This window comes from Labrus bergylta, chromosome 19, assembly GCF_963930695.1.
Source record: "Labrus bergylta chromosome 19, fLabBer1.1, whole genome shotgun sequence".
NCBI lineage: Eukaryota > Metazoa > Chordata > Actinopteri > Labriformes > Labridae > Labrus > Labrus bergylta.
The window spans coordinates 18,345,132-18,360,008 of NC_089213.1; the positions used below are offsets into that span (position 1 = coordinate 18,345,132).

The following is a 14,877-nucleotide window of genomic DNA, read 5'->3' on the forward strand; positions in this document are numbered from 1 at the left end:
TTTTAGCTAACTTTGGAGGCCCCAGGTTAAGAAGACAAGAGGCCCTTCCAAGAGGTAAGGAAGGAGAGGCCAAGTAACCCGGAATGGGCGGAGGACAGAGAAAGGAACGGGGAAGTTGACAATCTGAGAGAGACCTGTGTGACTTTTCTCCATGCATTGAATGGAATGAATTGCATTTCAGGTTGAATTAAAGCAAAACTGTGGCCTGTTTTCAGCCATTTACACATACAGTACATTCAATGGGGTATGACATTTAAGTAAGAAGGTTAAAGTTACCTGTGGACCAATAACATGGAAGGTCTCCTCAGCGTGTATGCAGGTGATCTCCAGAGGCTCAGACCCTGACACATGGCACAGCAGCCGACACGTCTGGAATCAGGAAGGAAGAATGATTAACTCTGGCTGCTCCTGAGTTTTCAACATGAGGAAATTAATACATTAAATTCTTTATTAAATATATAAAACGTGAACCAGACCAGCTTACCTCCACCAGCTGCTCCTTCTGCTCGGTGAGCTTGCGTGAATACTCCGCCACCGTCTCAAGGTTCCCCTCAGCGCCTGCAGCTTTGAGAGCCCGGAGAGGCAACTGCTCCCCGTGTACTTTCAGCAAGTCTGTTGCACGACCCACCGCAACCTTATGGAGCTGGAGGAGGAAACAAAGATTAGATTGGAGAATAAAAAAGAGGAGGGATTGAAGGAGGCTAGAGAAAACACAAGTGAAGGAAGGATGAGTGAGAGGCATGAAAGAGTGAGGGTTTTGAGGAAGAAGAGCAAGAGGTGACATTGTTGAGGTGACAGAGACAGCAGGTAAGCTGAGGAGTGATGTGTCAAAGAGACCCAGAATTCCAGGAAGACTTTCATGTCTCTCTGTAACTGAGAAAAATCTTTCAGGCTCAGAGCTCAGACAGACTGCACCTCACCTCACGTCTGAGGTCATTGACGCTCTGGCAGGTCTTCAGGATGGACACCTCCATGTCCTCTGTGGCCTCTTTGGCGTGGACAGACTGCTGCTCCAGAGAGACAGAGGAAGGAAGAGAAGAATAAAACATGAGGCCAGACCCAGTGTGCAACAGGACCCACACACCAACCTGCAGTGTCACATAGAGGAGTAGGACAATTCATCTGAAAAAAGAAATGAAGTCAGGGTCTAGGGTTTTGTAAAATGAGACTTCAAACTTGTGATTTCATGAAGAAATATATTTCATACTTCTTGAGTTCATTCAGGGGAAAAAATACAAATTCAGCTTCACCTGACACATTACAGATATAAAAAAAAAAGACAAATTGGATGTGGGCAGAACACCCAAAATGAAATACATTTAAAAACAAGTTTATTTTCTGTTCTTTTTTCTCAAGTGACCTTGAATTGCAAAGACAAGATGAAGCACAACCATACAACGGCATTCCAAACACACTGAAAAACATATTTACAATGAAAACTGCAATTCAATAACGGCTTGTGTTTTTATAAATTTGTTTGTTACAGAGGCAGGAGTTATGGAAACTCTGCTGAAAGGCTACAAGACGGTTAAAGAGATGGTTATTCAGGCAGGCCATTAAGCGCTGCTGCTCCAGTGAGGAGCAGAAAGTGTGAATAGAAAGAGAGCAGACAATGTGAACGACTGGGAGAGCTGGAGAGAGAGTCTTAATAGAAATGAGTGCGTCTCTGAGCTTCTTTCAGCCAGGCAGGTGTTACTTTTAATTTGAACATTTGGAAAATTTTGTTAATAACTTTGCCAACTGAAGACCTAAAAGCCTCCCGTGGACAGATGTTGCAAATTAGCATTTTGCTGTAAAGACTAAGATCTTGGACTTGTGCATGGTTAAATGTTACAGCACTAATGTTACTGAATAACCATGTCAAAAAAAAAAAGTTCACACACATTTATTCCTCTTCCTTTGTTTTGCATCTTATTTTTATACGCCTCTTACCACTCTCATATGCTACCACATGGTTTTATGAATATTCCTGTAGGTGTGTGTTCAGCCAACATACCGCCTCGACCCAGACGTGCACCAACTGCTGGGTGTCCTGGCGCGTCAGCTGGCACAGACCGAGGATGGCCTGCCGCTGCTCGTGGCTGGTGTAAGCCGAGTCAGTGAAGTCTTCCGTCCGCTCCACCAGCGCCTCCAGCTGGCTGCCCATGCTCTGGGGCGGAAAGGAGTACAAGTTCTCCCGCAGACACTCCACGCTGGACTGCAGGAGGAGAAGGAGATGTCAGTTGAAGGAGCATTTGAAGGATTGATGAAGAGAGAAGGGAGAAGATTAAACACACTTTAAAGTTTTACTAGCCAACGCTCTGAGGGGAAAAGTACATAATTTACAACCTCATTAACACTGGGCCCTTGACTTCATCATTAAATAACAAGAATTATGGGATACGGGTTTAGCCTGACAGTCACCTCAGGCCATCAAAAGGTGCACGATTCATTCTGAGTACACAAACATAAAAAGCTGAAAAAACATAAAAATTAATGCTTCATTCCTCTTTTATCATTCTCTTTACTCTTATTGACAAAATTCTGCTTCAAAGAAAAAAACCCTAATGGTCTTAGCTTTTGTGTCCTCACATTGCAGGTTTACTTTAACTTACCGTCTAAGCCATTCAAACTTACCAAGCCATTTATCAAAAGCAATAACCCTCTCTGCGCCCTTTCATTAAGACACTTTCTTCTTCTTTTCTCTCAACGTAAAGACCTTTTCCATTTATTTCATTTCATTTCTCTCTATTGACAGGACATGAGGAGAGAGGATTAGTCATAGTGGTGTAGGTCTTGTGGAGATTCACATAACTGTGTGACATAAATTACAAAGTAGAAAGGTCTCGTCTCCTGTGTTGATTCTCTGATCTCAATTTGAGGTTGTATACAAAGCCACAAATGGATCGGGATTTGAAGATTTGAGCTTTAAACCCTTGGTCTTTAAAAAAAAGAAAAAGATGATGGATGCTTAACTTTATAGGCAAACACGTGTCAGATAAGCATCTTTAACCTTAAGCCTTTCATTTGATTATAGATACTGAGTCTGTCTCTGATTTGTGACCCTACCTTGAAGTCCTTGATGCCGTTGTAGATGCTGGCAGGAAGGATTTTGTTCTCCCCGCAGCTCCGTGCCTCGGTGACGATCTCAATGACCTGCTCCAGGGCGCAGCGCATTCGGTGGAACACGGCGTCTTTGTTGATCCGCGCCGACTCGCAATCCGGGTGCCTCAGGCAAGTCTGTGGAAGTAATTTAATGTGAAATGTCAAAGCTTGTGGCCTCCTCAACCTGTATCCTTCAGCATGTTTTAGACCTCAATGATTCGCCCTACTTTGTTTGCCTTTTCTTGTCACGTGTTACTTTGACTTTGGAGACGCCTTGAAAAGGTTCTCCCCTTGCCCAGAGGTCCTGTATTTGTGTGCCAGTAGTTTACCTTAGAGGCTGTGAGGAGCATCATGGTGCATTTCTCCAGCACTGCTCTGGCTGCTGCCATCCGCGCTTTCTTCTTCTCATCCTTTAAGTCCTGCAACACAAACACACACACACACACACACACACAGCAGATGGGCAATGGGTGGCTTTACTCCAGTTCCAACTTCTAAGAACTTTTTAGCTGTCCAAGGGACACGAGGAAAACTAAAATATGCAACAAATCTCTTTCATGCTGCTATGAAAGGACACACAAATGTAACACAGATTCCTCTCTAAGGTTACATACACATGATTCTCCCTGGGTTAACGGTCATGTAACAAAAAAAAAGTGCCAATAGAATAGCAAAGATTATAAAATATATATGATCTGCTGCCTCCCCCTTCAATTCTTCCCGATTTAAATAGATGAACTGGAATTAGGTATATGCAGGATTTAGAGAAAGCAGCTGAATCAACTCTTCTCAGACGTAGATTGCAAAGCCGACGTGATTATCTGTCATTATTTTTTGTCTCTCCGCTCATCTGGCTTCAATAGATGCAGATGATCTCCTGAAAGGGCTGTGCGCTTGTGCATGTGTGTGCATAGGAGTACATGAGTGGGAGCTGATATGAACAAAAAAACAAAAAAACAAAAAAAACAAAAATAGGCTGGTAAATGAGGAGGTAGAGAATTAGCAGCAATGACCAAAATATGAGAGACATGATGTGTGTCAAAACACGAGCCCTGAGGAAACCAAAAAAAAAGGAAGAAAGAAGGCTGGTCGATCCGCTCGCCCTGTCAAGATATCGCAGCCGTTTGCATTTTACTGTACATCAGCTTCTGCAGGGAAAGCGCTTTAGTTGCCGAGGCTGAATGTTCGCATCAGAGTGGGATTAGCAGCCGTTGACAGAACAAAGTTAGAATCCCTAAGCTGGACTGTTTTTTTTTCCTTTCTGAAGCTTTGAGCTAAAGTTTTGTTTTGCAAATTTGCAAGAGTAAAGCTGATATGCTGCAGAGAGCTGCACTATAAGCACAGGTCAGTCAATATTAAGGCTGAATTATGATGTTAAGAGATGAGCAGAATGAGTCATGACTCGTTTGTACACCTCTTTTTTTAAGCTAAGACGTGGGTTAGAAAAGTTTACCAGATACAGAAAGCAATGAGAACGGTGCAAAAACAGGAGAAGCCTGAAGTTTTACTTCGTTGTCTGATTTTTTTTTGAGGGGGGGGGAAGTGTAAATATTTGATGCTTGCATTATTGATTTGTTCTCAACGTGTCTTCACATACACAGTGTAAATACTGTAAGTTTCACAGTCTAATTCCAACACCTGTCTGCTCATCCAGAAAAATCACAGCTTGTTCTGTGATTATATCAACAGGAGTGAACACAATGTGCTCAGAGTTGCAAAACTGAAAGACAAATGACTTCCCTCTTATAACAACCTGCAGAGTTTATACAAAGTTAAACCACATTTACATCTTACTTATTGACAGGGGATTTACAGTGTGCTAATGCTTTTGAGTAAAGCAGAGTTTCTTCCCATGCTACTCACGTTCTGTCTGTCTCCGGTGAGGTGGGCAAACTCCACCATCTCGTTGCCAAACTGACTGAAAATCTGCACAAATTCCTGGAAGGTGCTGACTCTTTCCAGATGGTCGAGTGTAACCAGAACCTGAGGAGAGAAAAGATCAGAGAAGTGTGTGAACTACGACATATGGTTCATGTTCTTCAAGCTCTACTATTTCTTATCCGGCAGGACATCATCAAGAAGTGCAAAAAAACCAAAAAAAACATGTTCATATCCGGAACAGAAAATCCTTACATTACGACAGAACCAAGAAAAAAGGTGATTGGACTTGTGATGTGTGATATGATATACAATATTTCAGAGCGACTATCTTACATTGCTGCCAAAATCTCCCTTTTGTACTTACAAGAGCTCAATGTGGTGTCATTATGTCAGTGATGTGCTCAAATTAAAACAGCAGTTTGAGTATATTTCTAACATACACTAGTTCAAAGCAGTCTATGTATCTCCTTATTTAGCAGACTGCTAGCTGGCAGCACGAACACAGCAGCTTTTATCCACAGAGACAAAGAGCAGGAAGAGATGTAATTGTGTTTGCCAGTAATAGAGAACAGTGGGCTGTCCACTGTCGGTCCAAGAGAGGCTAAGCAGTCGTGATTAGCCTCCCTGTTTCCATTCTTGGCTTGGTCTACATCCATATCACGCTTCCTGGTTGAGAGCATAGCAAGGTACGACACACAGAGACAGCCTCCTACTCTGGTTTTTTATGTGCTTGCTAAATATACTGCTTCCCTTCAATTACCTCAAGAGAACCCTTTCAGAGAGCCAGGGCCTTATCTATTAGGGAATAAAGACTCAGGATGGATTTTTGTGTGTGTGAATGAAAAAGAGAACAGGTAAAAAGAAGCGTGTTCATATCCTTATAGGCTGGTGTCTTACATTCTCGCGTCTCACCTTGTTGCGTGACGTGATAATCTGTTTAATGACGATGCGGTCAGCTAACACCAGGACTTTAGTGACCGAGGAGAGCAGCAGGCGGGCAGCCTTCACCATGCCTGTCCTATCACTGAACACCGTGACACGTGCGTCTGACGGCGATGGTGACTGCGATGGCAGGGCTGAGCTGACATCTGTCAGCTGGGCTATGGCATCACCTGGAAGAGGAGAGAGGAGGGTCATTCTTACTGGCTGATTTTGAAGATAAATGATGTGAGGGATGTAAAGTGAAGAACAGCGATGCAACAATACCACTTTTTTTTCCCCCTCCTGTTTCAGATTACGGAACCCATATAAGTGCTCTCATTTCACAAAATGTTAAATCGGCTTGAGGCTTCCACGCTGTGTGGAACTCACCGAGATCAAACCCAAACTTCAAACGGGACAATTACAAAATCATTTATTGGAGACACTCACACATGGCACTTTCTAGGCTTGAGCATATTTGAATTTAATTGATCCAGACAGTTTATAAAATGGTGACATTATAATAAATCAACCTCAGTTCAATTGTAACCATTTATTAGGCTATGTTGGATGTATGCCTGGCCAAGTCTTTAAGCAGACAATGATGGATTACCTTTATGATTTTTTTAAAATAGAACAGAAATTTAAGAAGTCTAATTTTAATAATATTGTACACCTCGGCCATAGAAGAAAGCAGAAAGCACAACACATGTTGGTCTCACTTTATCAAGACGGAAAAGAGACTTTAGAAGTCTGACAGTTATCTACAGTTTTGGATAAGTGCCAGACAGGCAACCTGCGGGTGTTGAGAAGTGAAGCTGATGTGGAAGTTCTAAAAATCTGCAGTTGCTCGAGTGTGTGCTTCAGGCTTGCTGCAGAAACACTGGAAGTCTCACACACACACACACACACACACACACACACACACACACACACACACACACACACACACACACACACACACACACACACACACACACACACACACACACACACACACACACACACACACACACACACACACAGAGAGAGAGAGAGAGAGAAAAAAAGACTTTGGAAGCCCCCTGCAGTTACCAATGGGTGATGTCACTCAGGCTTCATCCTTTTACATTTTTTCAGTCTATGTTTTTTTTTCCCTATTGAGTAACAAACCCAGAACATGAATGAGAGTTTCAGTATCACATCATGGCTAGGAGGACCCTGTGAAGAGCAGGAGGATATGATTGAGCAGACATTTAATCAACCAGGCAAACAATTTTTCTTCTAAAAAGGGCCTGATCACATTATAAGACCTAAAGGTTATTTTTTGCCTTCTGACACTTGTATCTGAACACAGATGAAAATATTGAAAAAGACAGAGTGGATGATGGATGATCCATTGATGATTTTCTGAATGCCCTCTAACTTAGAGGGCATTCAATTCATCAGTTCAGTGTTTTTTTTTTTTATTACTTAGAGGCTCTATGTAAGAAAAAAAACTCAATTGCATGTGTTCCCCACCTCTTAGAAAACATCTTGTGCCTGACAGGATGCAACACAACAGTACTATATTCAGCACAGTTGTACGTCAGCTGTGGCATCCTAACCCAAATACTGCTGGCATACTTCCTGGATGATTTCAACCATTTTAAGGGGTAGAGAACTGAACCCATCAGGAAATACAGAGTCCAATTTCCTCTTTTCAGACCTGCTGATAGTAGCCCCAAAATGTGAAGAATACAGGGTTTAAAGCTGACAACTTGTCACCAAAATTGGAACCATTGGAGAGCAAACTGTCTAGGGTTTAGAGTATGTGGATCTAGGAGAGAGATCTCAGAGAAAAAAAAAAGAAACTCAGAGTGGAGGGAGAAGGGGTAGATAGCTCACTCTCTATCTGGCCCTGCAGCTTGGCTTTCTATTTGGTTTGGCTGGTCCTTTAAAAGAAGCAGCACTGACAAACTGATTGCATCCGACAGGCTGCTTTTCAGAGCCAGTCCTGCTCACCAGTTCAAACATCTAGGCCTGGCTCAAAAAAAACCCAAAAAAACACTGCTCCAACTCCTCAATGCAACAAGGGTAAAAATACAGAAGGAGTCAACACTAGCTGCTGAATTTAAGGAAACAGATTTTGTGTGGACTGCATTATTGAGCAAACTAGTCATATATACTTAAAAATCTTTGTATTTTCCATTTCATGCAGAAAGCACTTTTGTTCCATCATAGATAATCATATGTCAGATACAGTGGATCCAGCTTGTCAGGGTATTATTAATTTATTATTCATAAGTTAAGACTTGAAGGATCCTTGATGTGTTGATGCAGCGCTTGCAGGCAGTCAGTCAATCTTGTCATGACTCAGTCGTTGGCAATGTCTGTCTTTCTCTCTTAAGGATTGGCATCAAATCTGGTATAGACTCCATCTTCCTTTCAGGGAAGACATTTCTTTGTGATTACACATTCAAAACTGTTTTACAATCCGCTTCAGCTTTACCTTTTAAGTGCTAATTAACGTTCTCACAATGCAAAACCATGAGGATTGCTAAGCATCATCCTTACTACACATTCGCGTGATAGCATTTAGCTCAAAGCACTGAGAAGAACAGTAACACTAACAGTAAAGCACACGTGTTTCTATATCACATATAAACCATTCATGACTACCACCAGTATGTTTTATTGTTGAGTTTGTCTTCTGCTTCTTTTTTAAAGGTTTTATTTTGGGGCTTTATGTCTTATTTAGAGATAGGACAGTGGATAGAGTTGGAAATTGGGGAGACAGAGTTGGTTACGACATGCGGGAAAGGAGCCACAGGTCGGATTTGAAACTTGAAGGACTATAGCCTCTGTACACGGGGCGCACTAGCCAAAAGGCTACCGGTGCCCCGTCTTGTGCTTCTTCAATTTAGTCGTCGTATGTCACTGAAAACACCTAGCACATGCCAATGAGCATTAGATGGCATCACTCGGATGTGCTTATCAGCTGAGCTTGGCAAAGAAAACATGTGTCCAACAACTTCTCCAGCTGTTTTTAAATACCCTCTCTGGATGTGAAAGTAGAGATGGTTGAAGACATTACCGAAGCATACACACTTTTAATGCTATGCGTGCATATGAAGCAGTAGAGGACCCTGACTGCAAATGTGTATTTAAAGTGCTCACGCCTCATAACAATGCCCAATCTTGTGCCAGTCCGTGGTTCTTTACTGGCGTGAACGAGCAATGATTGAGCATGAATCTTCTGTTCACTGACATCAGTTGGATGGACCTCCTGTGTCACTTAAAGCTATGTAACTGCAAACCTACTGAATCATTAATATGAAACAATGGCTTCTAAATGCACCCATTTTAATTTGTCTCACATTTTTGCTTTTAATTTTCCTTTATTTCAAATTTACAAACAGAACCGTGACCCCAAGGCAGAGGTACAAACCAAACCCTGACCACTGTGAACTGTTTTGCCCCTAGTGTCGGATCCAAGTTGGAGCCGTTTGTTGGATTACTGAAGTTGTTTCCTCCGGTCTAGATCCTTGCTTGTGTTGTACTCAACCCCCAGATGTATGTAAAAAAATTCTGTGCTGCACTTTGGGGTTATTTTAACCCTAACTTCCACATGATCTTGGATTCTTCTCCGGGAGAAAGAGGAGGTGAGATGGCAGCACAGAAACGTGAGAATGGGATTAATTCAAAGTGACAGAGACAGAGATCCAGCACAAATTGCCTTCACTGACCTGCCTCATTGGATCTCTCAAATGTTCCGATGATGGGTAGCATCTAATTAAACTAGTGCTTTCAGCCTGCCTTTATTTCATTCATTAAAGCACACAAGGCTGAAGTCTGCCTGATTAAAACTCTCCCTGCAGCTTTGAGTTACACAGAAATGTCAATTCTTCACTAACTAGCCCCTCTTTCTCCTGGAGACGTGAGATTCCAAAAAGTCTCTTTCTCATCCTGGAATAGGACTTCATCAGATCTTATTAAATATTCTGGGACAAAAAAAAAACCATTATTCTTTTTTAATCAGGGAACAGTTGTAAAGTGTCTGTCAAGAGAAGTGCAATAGAAAACTGTTAAAACACCTGCCTGAGAGCAAAGAGAGAAACTGAATAAATTAGTGACAGTGGGCAACACACATCCAGACATTCGCACGCAAACACACACACACACACACACACACACACACACACACACTGAGTGGCCCTACCTTAGCACAAACACATTTTGTCATCAGTTGTTATCCTCCACCCACCAGCACTCTTTGTCTGAGTTTTAGCCATCTTTACAAATCAGCGCTTCATGCAGATTAAACGCTTTGCTTCACACGCAGGTTCCCTCCAAACATAAACCTTTTATCAAGCCGTTGTGTCTAAATTCTTATCCAGTGAGATATTGCTTCCTGTATGCTCTGTAGAAGGCTAAATGAGGTGCTTGCTTTGCCTGATAACTAAGTTTGCAGGTATAAAAAGGAGTGTTTCACCCAGGAAAGTGACGACAAATATCCGAAGAAAGGCTGGTAAGATACTTCAGATGTACAGGAAGATCGAGGTTGACATGTTGACTTCTGACAGCATTTAAACTTCAAAATGTTACAAGAAATCACAGAGGGGGGAAAAATAAAACGTCTGACAAAACTGTCACCTTGGCTTTTCTCACTTTCAATAAAAGCTGACAGTCCCTGCAAGAGTGATGCACACATTCTTGTTTCCTCACTCTGCTTGTCACAATTTCTAACCCTCCTACAACCCTCTGTGCTGCCGTCTCTCACTGTCGTCTACTGTGTTACACTTGATATATCCACTATCCACACATCCATCCGAACAGATTCTTTTTTTTCAGACTCGCGAGCCTCTTTCAGCACACATTGGGTGAGCTTCAAACAACACCATGGCATTGACTGTCTATCTCCACACCTGAATGTTTTAAAGATGGAGGAAACCTTCAGAAATTCAGTCATGGAGATAAAAAAAACAAACTAAAAAAACAGCCAGTAGATTCAATAGTTGAACAAAAAAAAAAAAAAAGTGGAGGTCCTGACCTCAAGCTGAGAAATATTTCTCAATGGAACACAGAAGCAATTTATGTGGCAGTGAATATATCAGCAGAACTACGGCTTAAATCTCTCCAGCAGCCCGATGCAGAAAGTCTCCAGCAGCCTCCTATCACAATCTATTATGCTGGGCTTTCCAAGCGAGCACGGACACATTCATTCTTTCCTTCTACACAGCACCCTTGGGTGATGAAGCACTTTTTTTTAAAGCCTTACCTTCCAGCCTAATAACAACAATGTCTTTAGAAAACTCTGGAGGTCCTCTGCTTTAATATCTTCTGACAGCCTGAGTGTTCAGACAAAATCGAAATCTGCTCAAATTTTCTAACACTGTGAAGCCTGAAGGTGAGGTTTGAGGTTTTATTAAAGTGTCACAGTTTGACATAAATAAACACAACCTTTTTAATTTTATTGAAGTAAGATCATGTATCAGCTATAACGCCTTGGGAAGGAACAAACTTCAATAACTTTACAACATCAGTCTCCACCTATCAGATAGCAGAAGACGCACAGTGTTGCATCTACGTGCAGCAGTTCCATGAAAAGAAAAATACATGAGAAGGACTGACCTGCTCGACGGGCCTCAAAGCAGGCTTGACCCATCTCATCCTTCAACTCCTGGTTCTCAGTGGCGATGGCCTCCCCGACGGTGACAAAGCGTCCCACAGCTACACTCACAGCCTGGCCCACTCGGTGAATAGCTGCCAGTGTGCGCTCGGACTTCTTTGGCTTGTCTTTATGGTTGATCAGAGTGGTGATCTGAAGGAATGAATGGAGAGGAGGAAAAAATCATTAGGAGGAAGCAGCAACACATTTCTTCCAAAACTGTCAAAACCTGTTTCATGTCTGAACGTGTTTCATGTTTTACTGCACGCCAGTGTTACGATGCAAGTCTGCAAACAATCCTGAAACTAAAAAGTTGATATAGTGGTCTTCACTACAGTAATTACCTAATACAGGACCTCAACTTTTGGTTCTTTTAGTTTTGGGTTACTCTCGGTTACAACGATTAAAAATAAAGAAATAAATAAAAGCAACAGATTTACATTTAATCAGCAGTCATCAGAGAATGTTTTCTTTTGTTTTTACGACCTGAGAGATGTTTGAAGAGGTCAAAAAGCTCCAGCAACACTTAAAGTATTAATCAATCTTTATGTGTATAACGCTAATTCGTAACAAATGTTATCTCGAGACACTTTACAAAAAGCAGATTAAAGACCTTACTCATTGTTATATTACAAAGACCCAACGTTAATCCATCATGAGCTCAGCACTCAGCAACATTTAGACTGACGCGATACGGCTTGTGGGCTTTATCAGGGTCATCAAGAAACACATTGCAAACAACAAGATAAACAATCATATACATCCACGTATATATACTGTATATCAGCCAATGATGCACCTGTACACACCCACATCATATACACTGCTATAGCTAGTTATTAAAAGCTACTTTGAGGCACATTCATTTTTTGTCGATCTCGGTAAACGCTGTGGAAAGAGTAAAATTTAATCTCTTTGATAGATTTCATTCTGATGTCTTTTGACAGTCAAATGTATCACTCAGCGTGAATCACAACTGTGAAAATAAAAGAGGCTTTTCCAGCAGCAAGGCGTAAATCCCATTAAAATGTCTGTATAGAAATAGTTAACCAGGCTGTTGATGGTTCTGTTTTTTCTGTTGTTTTTCAGTCATATAAAATGTACAAGTGTTGAATTTGATGATCTGTTTTAAAACGAGATCCAAAAAATGAAGCAAAATGACTTGTACATCAGTAACGGCATGCAGTGCATGTTCTACAACACCTTTGATAAGGGAGCATGTTGAGTCTGCAGCACACACTCCCTTTGCTTATCAGGAGAGTAGCTACAATTGGAGATAACATTTTGGAAAACAGCATGTGGGAGCCTGCTATGTGTGTCAGGAGGAGAGAATGCAAGGCACGCACGCACACGCACAAAGCAACACACACACGCGCACGCATGCACACTCACAAACCAACACACACACACACACAAACTTGGAGAATGGGCCCACAAATGTACCCAAGAATCTCCCAAATCCCCAGCTCAGTGTTTAATAAAGGAACACCTACAAGCCAAGCAGATGGTCCAGTAGATGCACATGTGTCTTCTGTGACATATACAAGACCCCAGGGTGCACCCAAACACTCACACACAGAACTCAGGTGGGGGCACTCAGTGGTAATTGAGGATATCAATTATGAATAGGTAAAGCCAATTATCATCAATTATTAATTTATTATTGATACTTTCTCCAGCTGTTATCATTGTATATGCATATGTGTGTGCGTGTGTGTGTGTGTGTGTATCTGTCAGGCATTTGGGTCAGAGGGTGGTGGGTGGCGATTTTAATTGGTCCACAGCTGCAGGTGGTCTGAGCGGGGAAACTTTGACAGTGAAGTCTTTGTGGGCTGCAGAGCTCATGCTGCTTTCTGCTGAGCTCAGACGGCTGTTTGAACGAGCAGAATCGTGACAGAGGAATGTATCACTGCACAACTTTGTCAGCATATCCCTAAATCATCCCTCAGGTGGCATGGGAAAAATGTGTGCCCAAACATGATATCGATGTTTTTGTCATCTAAGGCCTTGGCTTGATTTGTAATTAAAACAAAAATAAAAGTTGGCTTGGGTGATTATCTGCCAAGTGACTGTTTGATTTATTAATACCTTTTGTTCTAAATTCAGCCCAACAGTGGATGTGACCACCAAAGAAAGCCTTCTGTGATTCTTCTTCTGAAGACATTTTCTTGATAAGTTGTTTGCTGCATCAGTAAACAGTAAAAAGTTGTGCTCAAAACTTTGGGAAAAAGGGGATTCTTTAAATATCTGTTTTTATAGCCAACAGTCCTACCCTCTAAATTGAAGTCCAACCATAAAAACACCACAGATTTTCTGATTGCACTAAAACCCTCAATTATTGTCATTTAAGAAAATGTCAGTTAAGTCCCTTACAATGCTGAATGGGCAATGACAGTGGGAATGGTGTTTATGGTACAATAACTAAATACCATATATACGTATATGCAGTACAGCCTTTATAATAGTGATATCTTTTAGGGTAAACTCACGAGTGATTCATATTTAAGGACGTGCATCGGGGTGCTGGTGGCACAGTGGATAGTGCGTGCGCCTCATGTATGGAGGCTTTAGTCGTCCAAGCGGGCGGCTCAGGTGTGAATCTCCTTTCCCATATGTCATTCCCTACTCTCTCTCCCTGATTTCTATCCACTATCCATCTCTCCATTAAAGGCACAAAAAGCCCAAAATAAATCTTTAAGAGGACGTGCATCAATCAGATGCAACATTTCATCTCACTTGTATCTGAAATATCAAACCGTTATTCCGAGGTCTCTGCTGGCATTATGAGTCCAAAAACACAGTTGTAGTTACCGCTGGTGACCACAGGAGACCATGATGACAACAAAATAAAGATCTTCTATGATTAAGTAGTCAGTGATTACTTGACTTTTATAATGGGTTCTGCTTTAAACTTGCCAATTATTCTTATTATCAATTAATTTGATTAAATTTGCTGATTTAACATTAATAATCACCCATGTCAGAAAACAGTGAAGTGCTGTAAAAGTACGAAATAAAAATGAAATAACTCAAACTTGACTTGACAAAAGGGGAACTATAATGCTACAACAAATGGTTCAGGACTCTGAATTCCACAATAACAAATGTGTCTGAGTCAAAAAAAAACCTCTTGAGCTGCTGCCCTGTATCACGTATGACGTGACCCATATCAACTCTTCACATCGTACTTCAAATACAGCCATTTGACAGTTTCATCATCGAGTCTCATAGTTTTGACCAAATGACTGAAACAGGTATCACTATGCACAGCAGACTTGTTTCTTGGTGAATGCTGTCTTGTAGTCTGGTCATTTTGAAGAAATGACAAAAAGATGAGCAATCTGCAAACGTAAAAAAGCATC

General features: G+C 41.5%; 1 protein-coding gene across 1 annotated transcript in view; it reads right to left on the bottom strand.

Annotated features, from left to right (window-relative positions):
• The window catches only part of ctnnal1 (catenin (cadherin-associated protein), alpha-like 1), a 51,550-nt gene that overhangs the window by 8,723 nt on the left and 27,950 nt on the right, over positions 1–14,877 (bottom strand). Inside the window, exons 2-10 of the mRNA XM_020631693.3 lie at positions 11,479–11,668; positions 5,878–6,077; positions 4,948–5,067; positions 3,414–3,503; positions 3,049–3,219; positions 1,997–2,197; positions 921–1,007; positions 485–643; positions 277–369 (exon numbers count right to left, since the gene is read on the bottom strand). Of these exons, the coding sequence (XP_020487349.1) occupies positions 277–369; positions 485–643; positions 921–1,007; positions 1,997–2,197; positions 3,049–3,219; positions 3,414–3,503; positions 4,948–5,067; positions 5,878–6,077; positions 11,479–11,668 (1,311 nt within the window). The remainder of the gene's footprint in view (positions 1–276; positions 370–484; positions 644–920; positions 1,008–1,996; positions 2,198–3,048; positions 3,220–3,413; positions 3,504–4,947; positions 5,068–5,877; positions 6,078–11,478; positions 11,669–14,877) is intronic.